At 41.7% G+C, this 21,675-nt stretch overlaps 1 protein-coding gene across 1 annotated transcript in view; it reads right to left on the bottom strand.

The window, feature by feature from the left end:
• Positions 1–3,678: 3,678 nt before the first annotated feature.
• Positions 3,679–21,675, bottom strand: part of MARCHF11 (membrane associated ring-CH-type finger 11) — a 119,534-nt gene continuing 101,537 nt past the window's right edge. Inside the window, exon 4 of the mRNA XM_004274478.3 lies at positions 3,679–4,518. Within this exon, the coding sequence (XP_004274526.1) occupies positions 4,196–4,518 (323 nt within the window). The 3' untranslated portion in view covers positions 3,679–4,195. The remainder of the gene's footprint in view (positions 4,519–21,675) is intronic.

Genomic DNA, 21,675 nt, shown 5'->3' with positions numbered 1-21,675 from the left:
GTCTTAAAGGAAAATATGGACAAATAGTGACCTCTGTTTAAAATAAACATCAATTGCTAGATGACAACATACCAAATTCTGGATTAGCAAAGACAAGTCGATTTTGTGATTTAACTCCATAGATAAAGAAGGACTGAGAATCAAACGTAATAGGCTATGTTAACATTGCTAGTCTATGGGAAAATAAGGAAAAGAATAGCAGACCCAGATGGAAACAGAAGCAAGAGCGAGAGCGTGCTTTATTTTGGCATATTTTTAGCTGAACATATAGAATTCAAACATTTTTAAATGATGTTTAAGAAAAATCAGAGGATAAAATTTATTTACTCTGGGAAATATTTGGAAGTACTTTCAATAACGGAGAAACTGTATTCTACCTCACAAGAGCTACGATATGCTTTCCTCTTCTGAATTAAGGGTTTTGCTGTCTTCTGGGAGACAGGAAAGCCGTTTGATGCTCCACTATTTCTACTCTTTTAGCTAATTTATTGCAATAGTGCTTGCATGTGACTGCTGCCTACTATTTCATTTTGTAGGATGTCTTCAAACTCTTTTGAGGATAGGGTCACAATTCATTACATTCTACCCCTGACCTTGAGAACTGGGAGTGTTACCCATAGGTATAAGGTCAAGAGAGGACATCCTTCCCCCAGAGATGACCTTGCCAACCCTTACCATCTATTGCTTGAGCACCATCTTCTCATGGGTTCCTGTGGGCTTCAGTCCCAGCTACCGAGCCAACCCCATAGGGCTGTGTCATGTCTTCAGATGTGCGCTATGCTCTCCCACATGAAATCTCCCACAATTACCGGGACACGCCTCTCTTTTACCCCCAAGCTCTTCCCAGAATGTTCTTCTCCACTTACATGATTGGCAAGCTTCTACTCATGCATCAACGCCCAGGTCCCACCAGCTCCTCAGTGATGCCTTCTCCAGTTGCCTCAGGGCAACCTGACTGCTCCCGTGGACTGTCACTGCCCTCCACTCACCTGTGACCTGACACTTACCATGCTGGGCGGCACTTCACCCACTCTGAGTCTCCCTGTGAAGCTGGGTCATTCCGTGGCCACAGCTCACGGTGTCTGGCACACAGCACGTACCCCATCAATGTTTGTTCTGTAGATTAGTGGTTGAAAAGAGACAGACTGGATACAGGTCTAAGTTTCTATATATTTGAAAAGATTTTTAAAGTATTTCCAACTAATTTTTTTTTTTTACCACGAATGGTTTTGCGATTTAAGACAGGCTGAGTTTGAATTACAGCATTCACAATTGAAATTTAATTGTTTATATCATAACTCATACGGCATATTAGAATTTTATTTATTTATTTATTGGTCCCCTGCCCACACTCCCGCGTGGCATGTGGGATCTTAGTTCCCCAACCAGGGATGGAAACCACGCCCCTTGCAGTGGAAGCATAGAGCCTTAATCACTGGACCATCAGGGAAGTCCCTAGAATTTTTATTTTTAAGCAGTGAATTCAATTCTCTAAATGCACCCATCCCACCCTTCACCCAGAGTGCTGGAGTCTCTATGTAATCATATCATGGATTGTACATTTTGAGTGGAAATTCTGCCAGATCCTTATTCCAATATTGATTTGTGTCACATATGGGTGTGTGAGTGTGTGGGGGCGTGTTAGGAGCTGGGGCCTGTGAAGATGGTGAAGGAAGAAAATGGGTGTAGACAAAAGGGGCATCCAAAGGGCAGGGCCCTGGGAAGGAGGGGGAGCTCGGGGCACACGTTCCTTTCAGGCTGACAAACCCGCTGTGCATCTCATCTCCAGGTGTCTCTGCCTTGTGCACCCCATACAGGGGTTACAGAGAGAGGGTTTCCCATCCTCTGCCCCTCCTTGCTTTTGAGTGAGTTGATATGAATACAAAGGTGCATACTAGTTAGAATACAAACGTGTACACTTGCTAAATACTGGAGCAGTGATAGTCTAATCTGTGTCTAAAGTCTCTTTATCTGGTATTTTTAACACAATGCTCTAAACAACAGCACCCACAATTATTCTCCATTAAATGTGGCGCCATTGATGACTTCCCTTAGTGATTAAAGTGTCCAGGACAAGCACCCACACCTGCGGGGCACAAATAATGGATTGCTGTTTTGACAGCAGGTCTGCATCCCTGGCTTCTCTATTAAACAGTCTGCCTTCCTGTCCCAGGTGGCTAAACTCAGGGCAGAGACCAGGTTGATAGGACTGATCTCCACCTCTCAGTGCCTCACCCAGGACTGTGCTCACGTGACATCAAACAATCAACAACACTCTCATTTCCTATATGTGCCCCGAAAGAGTGGCTGAATTTTCCTTCTTTCGTTACTTACTGATTCTTCGTATTTCTGCAAATGGTCACATCTTTAATTCATTCGTGACATACTTTTTTAACTAGGGAAATATTATTTCAAGTGTTGGTAGAATTTGCTATGTAGGAATCACAATGCTACCTGTAAATGTTAACTATTCTATTATGAATCATTCAAAGGTTATTTTTTAGAAAATATTAATAGAATGTAAAGCATTTTATTTCATATGCTTTAAAAATCTAATCATCAATTACTTCAAATGACCTACATGTCCAACTTCTGTTTCTAAGGAAAGCATGACCTCCTGCCTCATCTATTCTGTTGCTACCCATTAAAATATGTCATTTACCTCCATTAGAAGGAGAAAAAGGTGCAAAATCCCCAGGTATCACTATTTAGCAACCTGTTCATGGGGAGTCAATAGCCTCATTTTTCTTTTCCTCTTTTCATTTGAAAAATACTTATCTAGTCAAAGAGAAACACTTCTCGCTGCTGGAGAATATTGCTTCATTAAACCAAGTAATAGAATCAGTGTTTAGATGATTAAGTAGGTATATAAGCTTTCACAAAAAGAAAACCTAATTAAGATGGTACTCATAGAAATCAAGACACGAATAATTAACAAAAATAATTGCGGCTGGTCTATGAGAGGGCTATGCAAATGTGAGGCAGTGTTATTATTACACGTGTAATGGTGCAACATTTTGGTGAGCTTTCAGGGTTATAAGTATGCAGGGTGCCCTGTCTGTGTAATATGTACTGCAGGACAGGCACACCTTGTTTTATTGCGCTTCATTTCTTTTTCTTTTTTTTTTTTTTTTAATCGTGCTTCGCAGACATTGCGTTTTTTTACAGATTGAAGGTTTAGGGCAACCCTGTGTCAAGCAAGTCTATTGGCACCATTTTTCCAATAGCATTTGCTCACTTCATGTGTCTGTGTCACATTTTGGTAATTCTCACAATATTTCAAATTTTTCCATTATTATACTTGTTATGTGACCTGGGATCAGTGACCTTTGATGTTACTATTACAACTTGAAGGTTCAGATGATGGCTAGCATATTTTAGATTTTTAAATTAAGGTATGTACATTGTTTTTTTAAGAATTAATGCTATTGCACACTTAATAGACTGAAGTATAGTGTAAACGTAACTTTTATATGCTCTGGGAAGCCAAAAAATTTGAGTGGTTTGCTTTATTGAGATACTTACTTTATTGTGGTTCTGGAACTGAACCCACAATATCTTCAAAGTATGCCTGTAAGACTATTTTATTCCAATTATCTTTATCTTTTTACAAGCTCTCTGTACTGCTTCAGAAGTTAGAAAACAAGCCATAATTCCTAGAACTTGCATTCCTGGTGACAGGTTAATTCATCCTACACAAAAAGTCATGCTCAAGTGTGCCAACCAGCCTGAGGCATGAGGAAGACCAGTGCATCACAGAATCACCTCTGTGCTTCGCCCTTGATGGGCACTTTGGAATTTGCCCACAGCATTCTAAACTCTTCCCCATTGGTAGCATGCCTGAAAAATTACACATGGAGCAAAACGTTTGATAAAAATATATTTAAAACAAGCAAGAAAAAAATAGTTTTGACCTTAAGGATAATGTTCACCATTCTTTTAACCAAGTAGCGTTAAATAATATGTATAATGATTTCAAGTACCAACTTATAAAAGATGTGATAAATCAGAAAGCAAAGAACAGGAGGACTCTTTTTTTCAGAAAAATGTATTTGCAATTCAAATGTTCATATAAAAAGCATAAATTTTAAAAAGTTCATAGATGTGTGTTTTTAGAAGTGCTATGGTTTTGCCATTCACTGCAATTACATTCCAAAATGTGCAGGGTGGTCCACACCGCACCTTCTTAGCTTTGTCACACTGAAGTCACTCTCATCACAACCTCCCCCGAGCTGTTATCTTCTGACAAATCTTCATGGGGCCTCATCCGATTGAACAGATGTAATAACATGTAGCCACACTGAAACCTTGGGGAGGTCAACTGTGTTGGGTGGACCAAGTTCCTGTTTCGTAGAGCCGTCAATGGCAACCATAAAGTTCTGCTTGTGGAAGACTCTCCCCGGCTACTTTCTTCGATGTCTGTGGCTTTGTCATAATTTAATACATCCCAGTGTAAGTTGACAGCTCGCCAGCGTTTAAACACTCTGTAAACTGCAGCTCCTTCATGGACAATGAGACCTAAATTTGAGGGAAAAATGAAAAAGACTGGTCATCATCAAAAGTTGAGAATGTTATTTTGTATACAAGTAAGATTAAAGATATAGTCTATTCTCTGTTACGCATCATCATCAAAAACGTGGTATTCTGACTGCTCAAACACTATGTCTAATGGCAAGCTATTACCTGTATTACATAGGAGTTGTCAATATTCAAAAATAAGAATCCACTGCCATGCAGACAGTAAAGTCATCATGGATATAAATTACTTGCTCCATTATGGCTCAGAACATCCTTAGGCATTTACGTTGCCTTAGGAGAACCATTAGGTTCGTTTCTTCATTCAGCATCTCTTTCTTGAGTGCCCACTGTGAGCCAAGCAATGTGTTAGAGACTTGGTCCCAGTTGGCAACTTGATTTGTGAAAGAGACAAATATCAAGGTCACTGCCACCTCCCCAGCTTCTAGAACAATGTCTGACACACAGGAGATACGATCGAACCTTTTGTTATTTTTCCTCTCCTCAACAATTCAACAAATATTTATTAAGTGCCTACTTGAGAGATTTATGTATATTATCTCATTTATTTCTCACCACCCCCTTACAAAGTAAGCACTAGCATGTCCCCCATTTTACAAACAAGAAGTTGCTCAAGAGCAGACAGGTGGCAGCAGTGGAACAGGGATTCAAACCCAGGCAGGCGGGCTCCAGAGGGCTCTTTGCTGCTATACAGGGAATTGATGATTCCACATTTCTGAGACGAACTTTCAGGAAAGTAAACAAAATAATACGGGAACCTTGGGGACTACAAACTAGCCAACCGTAAGTTGGATATGGTGCCCTGTCGCATGGCTCCATCTCCACCATCCACTGCAGATCCCACCATACCCTGCATTTTTCACACATTTATATTTCAATGTGTAGTCCAAAAGCTTTTGAATCTGTGACCTAATACAAAAAGGAGTTCCTGGTGGGGAGGTCCCTTCAGGTAGAAAAGTGAGGAGGAGCTTCTCTCAGAGGAATTTGCAATTCCATTGAAAGTTGGAGGAGAAGCCAATGAAGTCTTTCTTAAGAATGGAATATGGCACGTAAGGAGGATGTGTCAGTTTTGACACAATCACTTTTCACCAAAATTTGAAAATGAGAAGATCTTACCACCTCCTAGCATTTAGAATCTCGGGAGTATGTCCTAGAGAAGCTCTCATAAATATGAAAAAGGAAGCATGTTCAAAAATGTTTATTACATATTTGTTTGAGAAAAAAAACGCAAACAATCTCAATGTCCATCCTGAGAAGAATGGACAAATTGTCCTGGGTGGATCCAAAGGACTATAGCAATGAAAGAGAAGGGAACAAAGTCACATGCACTAACACGGATAAATCTTAAAATAAGAGTGGAAATCTCAAAGCCACATAACAAATGAAAATTTCAGAAGTATAAATGATTGGAGTGAAGAAATACTATAAATTTTTATGGATACAGATACATATGGTTAAAATGTTAAAACGTGCATGGGAATAATAACCATTAAATTCATGATAGTGAGGGGGGGTGAAATTGGAGAGAGGCTTCAAAGAGGGCTTTCTATTGTGCCTTTAATATCGCGGTTTTTTTAAGCTGGGTGGTGGGGATATGAATGTTTAACGTGTTATTCTATATACTTTTCATGTACCCAAATAATTCATAATTTCAAAAGTTATGGAAAATTTATTAGGAAAGTTGACCTAAGATAGGTTGAAGAATAGACAACAGAAGTAGGGGACAAGTAAGGAGGTTACCACGTTATATGTGAGGAGCAGAGCGTTAGCAGTAAGGAGAACACAGAGAAACAAAGCAATAAACTTGTCAGAGGAAAAACTGACAGAAATTGTAAATGCAAGAAGGGGAAAAAAAAAATCAGAGGCTCACATTTTTAAGGCTAGAAGACTGGGTGACTGAAAGGATGATAGTAACCTTCCCAGAGGTATAATGAGTACGGGTTTTGAACAAGTTTTTATTGAGGAGATTCTTTCTTTTTTTTTTTTTTTTTGGTCAATTAAAACAATGCCACAGAGATGATGGAGATACCAAGTCTTTGAAAAATCACACCTACCTAATATGAGAATTTAAATTTTACATCTATCCCTTACTAGGAGATAAACGTCTGGCACACGTGACTTAAGAGCATTCCAAAGATACTAACATAGGCCACTAAAAAATGCATATGCTCTAATAGATAAAAACGTCTTAAGCCCAATTATTGTACATCACCAAAATAATGAGAAGTAATGTAAACTTCTGTTAATCATAGCAATTCAATGGTTTGATTCCTTTTTCCTAAAGAATAATCAGAGTTGACCCAACTGACCAGATGTTTTGGGGATACAGTCAGAATTATAAGTCAAGACTACCAGAATTTAATTGGTAATTCTAACATTAGCTTTTTGAAATCTCCCTGGCTAATGATTTAACTTTTCTGGTTCTGTTTTTCCTCCTTAAAATGCAATTGGAATGCCTAATCTATACATTCAGTGGGATGGTATGAAGATAAATTGGAATTCATGAACTATAAAGCACTCAGATTTCTTTGGAGATGGCAACTATCTAAATACAAGACATTATTATTGATTAAAAAATCAATAGTGAATCTATGTGGTGAGAAGCATTCATTCACACTAATCATAAGACCATTACAGTCTGCAACAGGTTCATTCTTGTTAAGTGCAGTGATGGGGGGCTGACTTCACCAGGGGAAACCACTTGTTTCACAGGATCCTCTTCTTTTTTTTTTAGTGATTTCCTTTGAAAGGCCAGAAATCAGATCATTTACTCAAGCTGAAAGTCATTTTCTGGGAATATATTCCTCATAGCACTTTTCTAAATATTATACATAAATCTACCCAACGTGTAGAAATAAATCCCATAGGTCTTTATAGTACATTTTGATCTAAATTTAAAGAAAGAGAACTACTTGAAGTTCTCATGAAGACATAGTCCTCCTGAATTTCCAGCTCCATGTGCTGCTTCTTCATTGCATTCAGGTTATGAGTGACGTTTAGACTTTGCTTTATTCCCCGTGAAAGTTTGGAATTACTCCTCATCCTCTAGAGGCTTAAATTTTACTGAAATAGGAGGAACCCCATCTCACCCTCCTTTGTAATGTAAACTTTCCTCCTTAAGATTTTTCTGGGGCAGTGGCAAATGCCATTTGTACTAGTGGTTATGAGAAGACTTGACTACTGTGATCATTGAAATCCAGAGGTAAGGATTCATTTAACTCTAGTACAATGTGTTGAGAATCTGGCTATTAAAAGTCGCACTGCCCTCCTGTCTTACTGATGATAGGTCCCCTCTTGTTTCATAACTGATCAGTTCACATCCTTGAGTAGCCTTCACTCTCTGTGTAATACCCTCAAGTTAAGCCTTAAAATGAATCTGTCACCTTGACATTTCAGGTCATAGGAAGACAGGCTTGGATTTGCTTCATCTGAGTCACTAACTCTGAAGGGAAAAGCAATGATAATTTCTATAAAATGTAAATATTAAATGTTACTTGCTACATTATTAATGGCAAAGGTGTCAACAAGGTGTGATTCATGGGAACTTGGGGTTTTGAAACTTGAGGACCGTGTGTGTGTAGGTGTCCCTGTGTGTGCAGTTGGTTGTTTCTTATCATTTTCTTGCCAGTAACATTAATTTGAGCATTCCCTTATTGATGTGCAAAGGAACATTTTTGTTAGGGAATAATCTTTAATGACAGAGCAGGTTTAAGTATTTTCTGGTTTCATTGAAATAAGAGCACAGTGTTTATGTAAGTAAAATATATCCCAAATTTGGAAATGGTGTGTTAGTTGAAATTCTTACAAGGTAGTAGAAAATGGGCTAACTACCCATGAAATAATGGGAAGACTCTCAAGGTACACAGACTCACACATGTGCATGTGTGCGCACACTCACCATTTGTCTATGTTTATTTCAATATAGACAAATGGTGTGTTACAATTAACAGAGACTTGCAAAATTTATGTTCAAATACAAACAAATGTTGATATTAACTACCAAACCACCAGTCTAACCATTTCACTTCTTGTGTTGCTTGTTTCAGCTTTTGTTTGAATAGATTTGGTCATTTTTCCTAATTTAAAAACTAAATTTTTATCAAGGATCTGTTCTGTGCCAAGTGCTTTTACATGCACAATTTTCATTTAATCTTGACTGCGACTCTACAAATATATATTATTGAATAGTTTCATAGTTAAGGAAATTGAGACCTAGAGAGATTTAGCCAATTGTCCAACATTATGAAGATATCAGCTCTGAGAAGGAAGCCCCAAATTTGTCTATATGTAAACCTTGAGTGCTACAGCGCTATTCATTCTAAATATCCAGTGGATGGCAGCCTCTCCTAGTCATAGAATGACCAACTGAAAGAGATATTGCTATGGACTGAATGTTTGTATCTCCCCCAAATTCATTTGTTGAAGCCCCAATCTGCAACATGATGGTATTTGGAGGTAGGAGGTAATTCATGAGGGTGATTAATGCCCTTATAAAAATTGGGAGAGACATAAGTTTTCTCTGTGTGTGTGTGCGTGTGCATGCACCAAGGAAAGGCCATGTGACAATATAATGAGAAGATGGCTGTCTGCAAATCAAGAAGAGAGCCCTCACCAGACTGAATGTGCCAGCACCTTGACTTTGGACTTCCCACAGCCTTCGGAACTGTAAGAAATAAATGTTTGTTGTTTAAGCCACCCAGGCTGTGGTATTTCGTTATAGCACCTCAAACAGGCTAAGACAGACCTGGTATAAAAACGACATCATCCTCATTTAAAATATGAGTAAATTAAGCCCCGGAGACTATGATTTGGGCAAAGTTATACAATTAGTTGCCATCTTTAATATCCTTGTGTGTCACTGACACTGTTTCATCTCTAGGAGTGCCAATAAAACAGTGCCTTCCATCTGTCCCCATCCTAGGAGAGAAAAGGGTTGAGGAACCTCATATGAAGGCAACACTGTAAGTGGTGAACACTCCATCTGGTAAGCTGCACTCATCCTGAGCTTTCCCAAGAAATGTAAGATCCTGATAACACAGCCTAAACGCCTGTGTGCTGTTCAATCACAGAGACCCTTGGGAAAGCTAAAGAACTCGCAGCGGATATTTGGCCAGAAAAGGCTCTCTTGATTGTGCGAAAATGTCTAAGATTTCTCAGTTAAATTTAACCATTCTCCCTGGCCAAGATTCTCACTCTCATTCTCCCTCTCTCCCCCTACCTCTCTCAGTGAGTTTCATTCTGGAAAGTCAGCGTGCACCAGAGCGGAATGGTGACTTTGGGGCCCCTATGGTTACAGTTAAGAAGAACAGGGCTTCCCTGGTGGCGCAGTGGTTGAGAATCTGCCTGCTAATGCAGGGGACACGGGTTCGTGCCCCGGTCCGGGAAGATCCCACATGCCGCGGAGCAACTAGGCCCGTGAGCCATGGCTGCTGAGCCTGCGCATCCGGAGCCTGTGCTCCGCAACAAGAGAGGCCGCGACAGTGAGAGGCCCGCGCACCGTGATGAAGAGTGGCCCCTGCTTGCTGCAACTAGAAAAAGCCCACGCAGAGAAACGAAGACCCAACACAGCTAAAAATAAATAAATAAATAAAATTAAAAAAAAATAAAAGAAGAACAGATTAGAGAAGATTAGAGTCAACCTCATAAAGTGGCTCCATTTTTTAGTCCTTAATTCCCACTGGAACTTGGGGAAGACCAGAGTGTGGTTGCACAAAACAGGGTTAACTAAATGAGACTGTGGCCCAAGATACCCTTTGTTGGGAATCATCGTTGCTAGAATGTAATCAAATGCATGAATCCTCCTGGCACATCTTCCCAAGATACTCTACATTTAAATGCCCAACCATTATGGAAACTTAGATGTAAGTGTAGAGGTAATCACTTTAAAAGTTACTCTTCCATTGTTGAATCTTGTTAATATGAACCTTGAAGAAATAACCACAAGTCATTTCTATATACACTGAATGGTTTTTGTTGGGACTCAACTATATATGAAGCTTAAAGTAAAACAAAAACCAGGAAAGAAAAAAAAAGCAAAAATATAAAACTTAAAGAGAGATATAAAGATTGAAAGACAATACACATTCCATTACAGAAATCACTAAGCTCACAAAAGAAAGCTATCATCAGCTGATATCCTGAAATCTAGGCCTCTGGAAACTACAGTATCCTGATTATATATGGGGATTTTTGTGAAACATATTTCTAATATTGCCCATCAGAACAAATAATGAAAAGAAATATCCTGCATAAAATGTACTTATATCTCTAAAAGATGAGTTGATTCTTCTATTGTTGAATATTTATATATATATATATATATATATATATATATATATATATATATATATATATATATATATATATTAAGAACCAAGTTGAGAATGGCAGGTTGGTCATCAAAGTTTAAAGCTCAGGGGTTCAAACACAGATTCATCATTAGCATTGGTAGTAAGATCTTCTTTGCTAAGAAATGTGATAAGGACAACGAATTATTCAGAAACTTTCCACAACATGAAAACCCTTGACACTAGAGGCTGGCTAGTTTCCTAATATGGATGATCTAATCCACCTCACCCCCAAAGTAAAGAACAGCACACATGAAGAAATGATTATAACAACGATTATGACAACAGAGCCTAAATGACCGTTTCTCTGAGAGCACACAAAAGTAAATTCATGGTGTTTGTTTTACAACACTGCCACCCTCTATGTCTCCCTCTCCACTCAATGAAATCTGCCGTCATCAGCCTGGTTGCAAAGAACACATATGTGCTGTTCCTTCAATGCTGAGGACCAACACTGCCTGGGCACAGAACAAGATGCAAAGGCAAATTTTAACATGGAGTGTAACCTCTCACTAGTTGGCAGTGAGGGAAGCACCCCCTTTTCTAGAAGGTCTTGACATAGGTTGGATCTGGTTCTTAACCTACCATCTCTATTTCAGTTAATGATCATCCCCCAAGTCAGTTAAGCTGAAACCCAAGAATCACCTAGACTAGTCTATCCTCTTGCATGAAATTCTGCTAATTCTCTCTTCTTAGCAAATCTGAGATGAAACCATGAAACACAGAATCATCTCTCCATGACCCCAACCAGTCATGTGCTCCCTGAGGACAGGAACCCTATTCCTACTTCAATTACTGTCATGAATCCAAGTCACAAAATGACTGTGCCCGGGGCAAAAACCTAAGAGGCAGACATGGATTCCTCTCTTCTATTTCCAGGCAAAACAGGAGAATTAAAAAAATGCTGTCCATTTATCTGACCACTTGCTCTTTTAAGAAGCCAATCCATCAATCAATTATTTTAATGAATTTTTTTCTTCCTTAGTAGAGAGGAGATTCTGCTGAACTTTCAATTACTAGCCCTGGAGCACAAATCTACCATAGGCATATTCACAGAATAGTCCTCAAAAGCTGCAAACTTGTTATACATTATAAAATACATGATATGTTCATTTTTTAAAAAAAGGATTAAAAGAATTCACTGGAGAGAAGAATTGTTATATTATCTAAGTTTCCATCCAAAAGTGCTTGAGGAAAAAAAGATCTATGGATATGATTATTTCAATAAAAGAAATAAAGGAATGAGTCCAATACTTTTATAGGTAATAAAGGTATCCTAGAGTTCCCCTGTAACTGGGAGCATGATTTAGAATCAGTTTAATTTCAGCTGAATGCAACTCCAATTCATGGACAGATGGAATACCTGGTAGCAAAGAGTAACATCATATCACAGAGATGAGAAGTTGTCAAATGTAGTCACTGAATTTCAAAATTAGGAAATATTGGGTATGATTTAACCCAACCTGTTCACATGGGGGGGGATGAAGTCTCTGAGGCCCAGAGAAGTGGCACAGCTTGACCAATGGGCCACAGTTAAGTGTCCAAGCCCAGAATCAGAGCCAGACCCCTGATGCCTGATCCAATGCACTCCCTCTGCAAGAACTCATATCTCAGGAGCCACCCCTGGCTGAAGCCGGTCCTCGCTAGTGTCTATTTGGCCCATGGGATATTATACTGACTATGAAGTAGACAGAATCAAAATCTCTTTTCAGACTAAGATGGTCAGTTCTCCTCTGGCCTTTATTCTAAAGTGTGCATTGCAGCATCTGGATGGTAGATGGGAGTGATCCTCCCAGTTTATAAAATAAATAACTCTGCAAACCTCAATATTACAGTATTTGGTTAAAAAGCCTATCAATGTCTATCTTCTGGGTTAATTAATGCCTCAAGGATTGGGAATCTACTTTGGTAGATTTCCATTTGTTTCCCACACTCTGGACCAAAGCCAGTTCTTAGAAGGAGTCTATTAGTGGACTTTTCCTAGTGGCAAGTCAAGATATGTACAACTAATGTTCCCTTCCATCTCCAATGGATAAACTGTCTACTCCAAACTTGCAGATTATGATTTTATTAATCTTTGGGGTAAACAATACATGTATTGATTGTTCCATTTCAGGGGTGAGAACAGCATTTTAAAAGTTTTAATTGATCTAATTAAAACCTGTGGGCTTCCCTGGTGGCGCAGTGGTTGAGAGTCCGCCTGCCGATGCAGGGGACACGGGTTCGTGCCCCGGTCCGGGAAGATCCCACATGCCGCGGAGCGGCTGGTTCCGTGAGCCGCGACCGCTAAGCCTGCGCGTCCGGAGCCTGTGCTCCGCAACGGGAGAGGCCACAACAGTGAGAGGCCCGTGTACCGCAAAAAATAAACAAACAAAAAAACCCCAAAAACCTGTTTCTCTCTGGACCTGCTATTTCACATTTGTTGGCTTTGCTTTTCATTTCTCTTAAATCACACAGACTGTGGGTAAAAATTCCAAACAGAAGCGGCCATCTCAGCATAAGTACAGTTTCTAACTCTCTGAATTCATCCACATAACATCAGTAAGATTTTTAATTGAAAAAGCAATAAAAATTTTTATGCTGAATATAAAAATGCTCAGACCTTAAGTTTCCTTAATATTCTATTCTGTGATCTAGCAAGAAAATTCAAGGTTGAGATGTGATTCTTTACATAAATTATTCTTATCAAGAAACTGTTTCACTCAGAACAATGCAAAGAGAGAGACATGGCTTTGGGTATGGTATATTTTCCATTCTCTTTACTAATGTTTCTGTATGTTGTGGTTCTATGAATTTACAATAAATAAAGGCTTCACAAAACAGCTACATTACTTTGGGTTTCTAAGGAAATTTTTTTCTCTATTTCTGATCTAAAATCAGTAGTTGAAGAAAGTATTTATTCCTGATTCCGTGCCTTAGGTGTTCGACACAGCAACTGACGAAGTAGTTTCACTTTATTGAATAGACAACATTTTGTAAGTTAGCCATTTGAGCTCACCGTATAAGGAGATAGATGATAGAATTAATCACATAAATAGTTTTACACAGGCTCTGGAGCCGCAGTGTCTGGAGTCCAATCTTGGGTCCCTCTTCCAATCTGTGTGACCTCTGGAAACTGGTTAACGGCACCTTAGTTTTCTCATCTCTGAGGTGAGGAGAACAGTACCTACGCCTCATTGGGTTGCTGTGAGGACTGAGTGTGAAAATGCAGGTAAAGTGCTTAGAATGTTGCCTGGGCCAGGGTAAACACACTCTTAGTCATCACTGGAGATTTGATTTTAAAACCTCCTTTCAACGTATTTGGAAGCAGCTGAAAACATATACAGGCTCCACTTCTCTGCTCCTCTGTGTGCTTCCTCATGACCCCAGAGAAACCCTGGCAGCGTGCCGCAGTCCCACATCCTCCGTGCGCTACGTAGGAGCATCGTTTAGAAAAATCACGTTCACACTCTCCGTCGTGAGAAAGTTCTTTGTTGCAAAATAGCGTGAAGCCAGGAGGCTCCCAAAGAGGTCGGTGCCAGTTCTGAAGAAGAATCTCCAGCTTCTCAGGTTAAGGGAGCTGTGTCATCTTGTCATGGTTCCCATTACCACGGTCTACTCTGCTTTCTCTTCCAAGGAAAACATCCCATGTCCAAGTTGAATTGGCCTCTTTAAGAACCTCATTTTAGAGAAGCCTAGGGATGTACTCAGATCTCTCTAAAGTAGTTGCAATTGTTCCAACCCTCACGTGTTTAGAAATCACACAACCACTCTCGTGGAAGACAGTAAAGACAAAGAAAGAGTGAAGTCGCGCAAATCACACACACGTGCACGCGCGAATGTGCGAATGCTCACACACAGAGCGAAGCCACAAGGGGTGTCCCCTCCTGATGCCTCAACTACAATCTCAGATGATTTGTCCCCTGGCTCCTGGATCTCCTCAGCCCCACAGACCCACACTCCTCAGGTCCATGTGGAAGACTTGACCACGACCTGACCTGCATAACCCTTGCCCTCCGCTGTCCCTCCTTCACTCCACCCCGGGCCTTTCCCTTCCAGAAACTGGTCCAAGTGCAAAAGCCCTGACACTGTACCAGCACTGCCAACAACCACCACCTCACTGCTTCTCACTCACCCGCTTTCTTCCTTTCAATGAGTGCACCCGTTCTACTTCCTGAAGACCTCGAGCCCCTCTATTGGGCAATCTTTCTCCACTCTGCCAGCTTCTTTCTGGCTCTGGTTGCTTCCCCAGCCACTGAGAAAGCAACCCCATCCTGTAATCGTCCTCCACCACTCAAGGTGAAGGGCAAGGTTCATCTCGCTGCTGGTCTCCCAGCAGCTCTGTATATACAACCTCATCTTAGCCCAGTCTCACCATTTCACCGCTCTGCACTCACTCTCAGCGCTAGTGGGTAAGAATACACAGTCTCATAGCCCTGGATGTCGGGGCCACCCCCCGGCCCAGCCTCGGGAGGGCACGCAATCACGCCCAGTGGTTCTTCATGTCTCCTGGCTCAGCTCCCCTCCCCAAAGCCCTGCGCTGCTGACTGTCATTTTTAATTCTCTCCACAGACTCCTGTCCCCAGGCTGTGCCTTCCCTGTCTCCATAGATGACCATACTATCTGCCTGCCTGAAAAAGGGGAGATCTTTGGCAAGGAGGACCATCCATTTACCCTCCCAGAGCAGCGTGTGCAGCATCTCCAGCTGCGCCCGCCCTCTCCTCTCCCCCTGCCCATCTCAGGGGTGAGGGCGCCCTTCCTGTGCAAGACACGGACCCCTCCCCTGTGTGCTGGGCTCTATCTCCGCACCTCAGGGGCATCAAGCTGTCCCCTCCCACCTGGATCTTCAATCTGCCTTTCTGATTTCTTCTGGGTCTGTCTTCTCAGCATTTTGCTCAAACCTCGCTCCACCATTAAAACAAATAAACAGGAACTTTCCTCAATTCGACACCCACCCCCCAGATTCTACCCTCATTTAACTGTGCCCCTTTTCAGCCAAGACTTATGAACTTACATTTTGAGCCCCTTCTGCCTATCCCAGCCGTTCTCAGCAATCTTGTGTCTATGCACCGAACCCCCATATTGCCAGCTCCAGTGATACGTTTTTGTCCTGATTTCACCTGCTCTTGGTAAGGCATCTGGCACTGTTGGCCACTTGCTCCTCCGCCCCGGTCCCTTCCTCCCCTCGCCCGGCCCCACTCCCTCCTCCTGTGGCCGCCCTCCCCTCCCTGCCTGCTCTGTGTCTCACTGTGCTCCGCAAACTGCTGCTCATATCACCCAAATCACTTGCCCTCGCAGACGCTGGTTTCAACCACCAGACACAAGTCCCCAGCTCAACTTTCCAACCCTAAGTATGATTAACCTTCCCCCACCTGCACTCACATATATTTCTCTCCTGGCACTTTCCACGTTGTATTTTATTTTATTTTTTATTTTTTTGGCATTACACGGGCCTCTCACTGTTGTGACCTCTCCCGTTGCGGAGCACAGGCTCCGGACGCGCAGGCTCAGCGGCCATGGCTCACGGGCGCAGCCACTCCGCGGCATGTGGGATCCTCCGGACTGGGGCCCGAACCCGTGTCCCCTGCATCGGCAGGCGGACTCTCAACCACTGCGCCACCAGGGAAGCCCTCCACGTTGTATTTTAATTGCTTATTTCCCTGACTGTCTCTTGTCAGCAGCTGGAGAGCAGGGAGGATGCTATATTCCAAAAGCTTTTCTGCAAAGGCCCAGATAGTAAATATTGTAGGTCATGCATACATCATGGTCCCTCTTTGATGAGGCTGCAAGCACTCACTGACAACATATCAGTGAATGGATATGACTGGGTTCCAAGAAAACTTTTTTTATGGCCACTGAAATTTATATATGATATAATTTTCATAGGCAGTGAAATAATATTCTTCTTTTAATGTTTGTTTGACCATTTCAAAATCATTCTTAGATCATGGATTATACAAAAACAGGTAGCAGACTGTGAACTACTTGTATTTCTATCCTGTATTTTATTATTGGGACACAATAAATACCCAGTGGATGTTGGCCTAATAGATGACTAATTTGGCTAAACCGCCCCAACTGAGACAGGCTGAAAGATTCACACTATTTCCTATGGAGGAAAGAAAAGTCAACGATAACAATATACTTGGTCTGCTGCTCGGCTTATCATGTCCATGTTTCTCCAAAAGAACTTGAACTGTACAAGGTCACAAGAGGGGAAGGTTTGGGTTGGGTTTTCTCCCCCAGGAGGAGGCCTGAAGAGTTAACTCACTTTGAGAGACCATTTCAGGCACAGCCTTGAGGACAAGTAGGAAAAGCAAGTTCCTTTCTGCTTTCTCTCCGGCGGTTTTAAAGGCAGCGATACCACTAATAACTATGATACTAATCATAAACTATGATAATAATCTTTGGAAAAGTTGGTAAACGTCAGTGTGATCAAGGCACAGAATAGCCTATAATTTGTACTTCCAGAGTAAAGAGATAATAACGGCCTGCTTCTCAAAGCATATAAAGGGTAAAGCTCTGTTCTTTCTCTAACGATGCTGAATTACAAGGGCCCATTCTGCCTCTCCGTCCAAGGGGCCTGGCTAGATTCTAAGTGAAGCTGGGGCACTTCCTGGGGCATCAAGCCCACGAATACATTCTGAGATCAGGAACTAATGATCTGTGCTTGTAAAGGAATTCTGCTCTAAGGAACGATTCCAAACAAGCCAGGAGAACATCCGAATCTGGTAACAGGCTGCAAGGATGACAGACCAACCAGCGCGGCCCACCTCGCAGCCCAGTCCCGGCCTGGGAGGAAGCTTGAAGGGAAACCCAGAGGGGCTCTGGGCCAGAGTAGAAGGCCTCTGTCCAGTTGCTGGGCAAGGGTCTCCCAAGTGGCCAAACTGAGACGCTGGAGGGACGTTAGTCCCCGATCAAATGAGAAATCAGGAAATTGAAGCAGGAAATGGAGCAGAGGTGGCTGACAGTCCTCTCCCGTCTGGAGGGAAAACTGTGACAGGACGATTCAAAAAGGAAACACCGGGCTAATTGACTTCCTTAGTTATTTTGCCAGACACCGTTCAAGCTGAGCTGCTTTTTTCTCACGCCTTATATGATTCACGCAGACTCACCCACATCCGTGCTTCCTATGAAACTCAGAGTGAGACAAGGGCAACAGCACCTCCCATCATCCGCTGCAACCTAAAGCGCCCACCAGGCACTCGCGCAGCCTTCTGCGTCTCCCCCGCGCCCCCCGCCTCCCCTCCGTGGCCGAATGTGGACCCACTGACGTCCAAGCTCCGTTTTCCTGAGTGATCCCAGTGGCTCAGATCCCAAACCTGGTGGTAGTGGTGGTGACTGGGGTGGGAGCGGGTGGAGTGTGATGAAAGGTGGGCTCCACCCACCAAAAAAATCTACTTTACGTAGATTTGAAATCTTACAATCAAACGCCCTGACAATTTTAAATGAGTTGGCGCTGTACCATTTGGCGGCCCTGAGAAGAGGTGTCCCCACTTCCCAGAGAGAAAGTCTCTTCGATGTGGAGACGCCCCATGTCAGGTCACACTGGACTGACTCCGTGGTCTAGGCTGTCCCCTGGGAGGGCTGAGACGTCTGTCCAACATCCACAACCCCTTCTGTGAAAGAGAGCGCTCCACAGGCCCTAGAGAGTGTGGTGAGCTTGAGTGTTCTCTCGGTAATTTTACATTTTTCTCCTGGAACTATTTGATAACTTTTATATTTGCCCATAAATATACTGCAGCTTAAAAAAAATGCTATCTATCACGACCCGGGAGCTGAACTTTTTATAAATCTCGCCAACTGCTGTCCTTTCAATCACACATCTGTATGGTAATGACCCTGTGTGACAAGGTAAGAAGCAGAAGCCCTCTGGAGGGCACTCCCCAGCAAACCCATTTTTCTCTGCTCTAAGTTACGGCATGTTTCAATTCCAATGTTACTTTCTTTCAGTAAATATGTTTTTCACCTAAAACACTTTAAGAAATATTGTCACCTTCTGAATCATGCTAGGAAATGCCAGCGAGCATGGACAATTTTAAACAGGGGATGGTTTCAATGTCATTTATATTTTGTTTGGAACGCATTAGAATTTTCTTCCCTTAGTTGATTCACTTTCTTATGCTTTGCTTATGCTAATTGGGTTATACGTGTTGAAAATGAGCCACAGGAAGGAAGATGACCTAAATGCACCATTTTAGGCGGAAGTAACCCTGGCATTCTATAGACAACTGGTCATCCTCCATGGCAAGGACTCATTTGTGGTAACCAAGACTCTGATTATCCTGAAATTCTTTGTCAAACTTCTTCACCTTTCCTCATATAATATCAAAAAAATAGAAAATGTACACTTTACATTTCACATTAATAAAATGTTAAATCATGTGTTACTATTAGCTGCTCTATATGGAGAAAAAAATAGCAAAGTAAAGCAATACCAAAAGCAAGAGAGAATTACCGTGTCTTTTTTTTTCTGGCACGCGGGCCTCTCACTGTCGTGGCCTCTCCCGTTGCGGAGCACAGGCTCGGGACGCGCAGGCTCAGCGGCCATGGCTCACGGGCCCAGCCGCTCCGCGGCATGTGGGATCTTCCCGGACCGGGGCACGAACCCGTGTCCCCTGCATGGTCAGGCGGACTCTCAACCACTGCGCCACCAGGGAAGCCCTACTGTGTCTTTTAAAAAGTAAATATAGGTCTTATATCACTATTCCAAAACCATAGGAATAGGTTGTATTTATCTATTTATTGTTCTAAAGTTCTATAATGAAATGTGAATAAAAGTTACCAACTGGTAACTCTAGATAGTTTTCTTACATGTGCCTAAGTAGCTTTAACTTGGTATAGTACCAACTGTGAAAAACAGATTTTCAAAAGGGCCATGATATATATAAGAATTTATCTGAATTAAAAAAAAAAATTTAGATTTGAAACTTAGGAAAAGAAAACTTCATGTTGAAGAGTATGAGATTTCTGCAGAAGAAGCATTCTTCAATATTGACTATAATTGATACAGAAAGAAGAAGAAACTTTGATCAGATCCTCGTCCTAGTATACCTCAGGTTATTTTTGAATACCACACTGAAATACCGGATCTGCGCTATAAACACTGCACTGATTCTTTTAGAAGATAAAATCCAGCAGGGGTGATCCAGATCACTGCCTCTCAAAACCCCTGGCTTCGCCAGCACGTTTAGGAGCTCTGGGGTCAGTTTGTCCTACCTATTATACTGTTGACACGGAGGGGATTTCAATTTTCAACCTCTTCTTTTCGTGTAGTAAATGCTCCCTGAAATTGCTTTAAGAAAAATTGCTTCCCTCTGTCGCACGGCTCTGCGGCTAAAGTACCGATTCTGTTATTGCTGGATCTTCTGATTATTCTATATCTCAAATTCAAGTGCAAGCATGCAGAACAGAAGAGGTACACACACACACACACACACACACACACACACAGGAAACAAGCAGCAACCAAAAGTACCTCTCAGGGCGCTTTTGAAATAATGAGATAAAGTATAAGATGGTTGTTTATGCCGTCCTGCTCTAGAAAGCTTCACGTGGCATCCCTGGTGTCCCCCAGAGATGCCAGGCAGGATGAGCTGCATAGCAGCAAGGCTCACTCTTACTTTCTTACATAAAATTGCCCCGCAAACCTAAATTGTCAGAGAATGGATTTTTAAGAAAACCACTAGAATGGGGTTAAATATAGTCCAAGCTACAAATGTCAAAAAGCAAACTGTGAAAAAGATCTGGAGGGTACACATCAAAATGTTGAGAGGGGACATTTCTGCAAAGGAAGTGACATAACAAAAGGGCAGTGTGAGGGAAATCGTCTTTTTAAAAACGTTACATATTTCACAGTTGTAAACACAAAATGTTTTTTAATTTGAATAGGCATATATTTATACTGTGAGGACGATTAAGGAAATCTTTAAAAAAAAAACAAAAGTAATTCAAGTTTTTAAATTTTGTAGCCATAACCAGTTCCTTCCCTTACCATCCCAGGGAAGATACAAATATTTTCCCGACGCGGTTTTGGCACTAACTTGGAGTGTTAATGTGATTAGGTATAAGCACTGCTACCTCTGTTTCGGGAATCCCACTAACATAGTAGGGTTTTCGTTTTAGTTTGTTGCTCCTACAAAGAGACTGAACTCACCTCATGAGGTTCCACCAGACACTGACGAGACTTGGTAAACTGCCCTCACCTTCCAGAGGCAACGTAATCAAATGACCCCCCGTCCTTATGGCCGAGTCTTACTTAGCCCCTCATTTCTGTGAGTCATTCATAAACGTATTCCTCTCGTGGCCCAAGCTTCCCTTGAGTTACACGGCCGATGGAAGTGTTTTATGTGCAAAGTGTGGAGCTGAGACCCAGGTCCTGTGCCCGGAGCCTTCCGCCAGGCATTTGCTTTTCAGTTGTCAGTTTGCTAATCTTTCTTTGTCCACTGTGCAAATCTTCTTAGGGAGCCAATGCAGGCCTGCTGTGCTTATTACTTCTCCCTAAGTTGCTGACCCTGGGCTACAACATCTTGGTGATTTAAATCCTTTATATTAGTTTTCCTGGTGCACAATCATAGTCTGAATGCCATCTATGTAAATATTTATAAGAGCTCCACAAACATAATACAAAGTTATATCTCTTTGTACTTCCATTTCCTTAAGGCGTCTCCCTCTTACAGCTCCCTGTTTATCTCTTGACCACCACCCTCTCACCTTAACACCCTTCTCCTAACCCTCTTGAACTCATTTTCACTTTATTCATCTCTCATGGAACAGAGTTACTTTATCATTTAGGAAATACAGCCTGTTTATA

The sequence above is a fragment of the Orcinus orca genome, chromosome 3 (genome assembly GCF_937001465.1).
Source record: "Orcinus orca chromosome 3, mOrcOrc1.1, whole genome shotgun sequence".
NCBI lineage: Eukaryota > Metazoa > Chordata > Mammalia > Artiodactyla > Delphinidae > Orcinus > Orcinus orca.
Note: the sequence above shows the minus strand (reverse complement) of the source record. Positions and strands in the feature narration are given on the sequence as shown.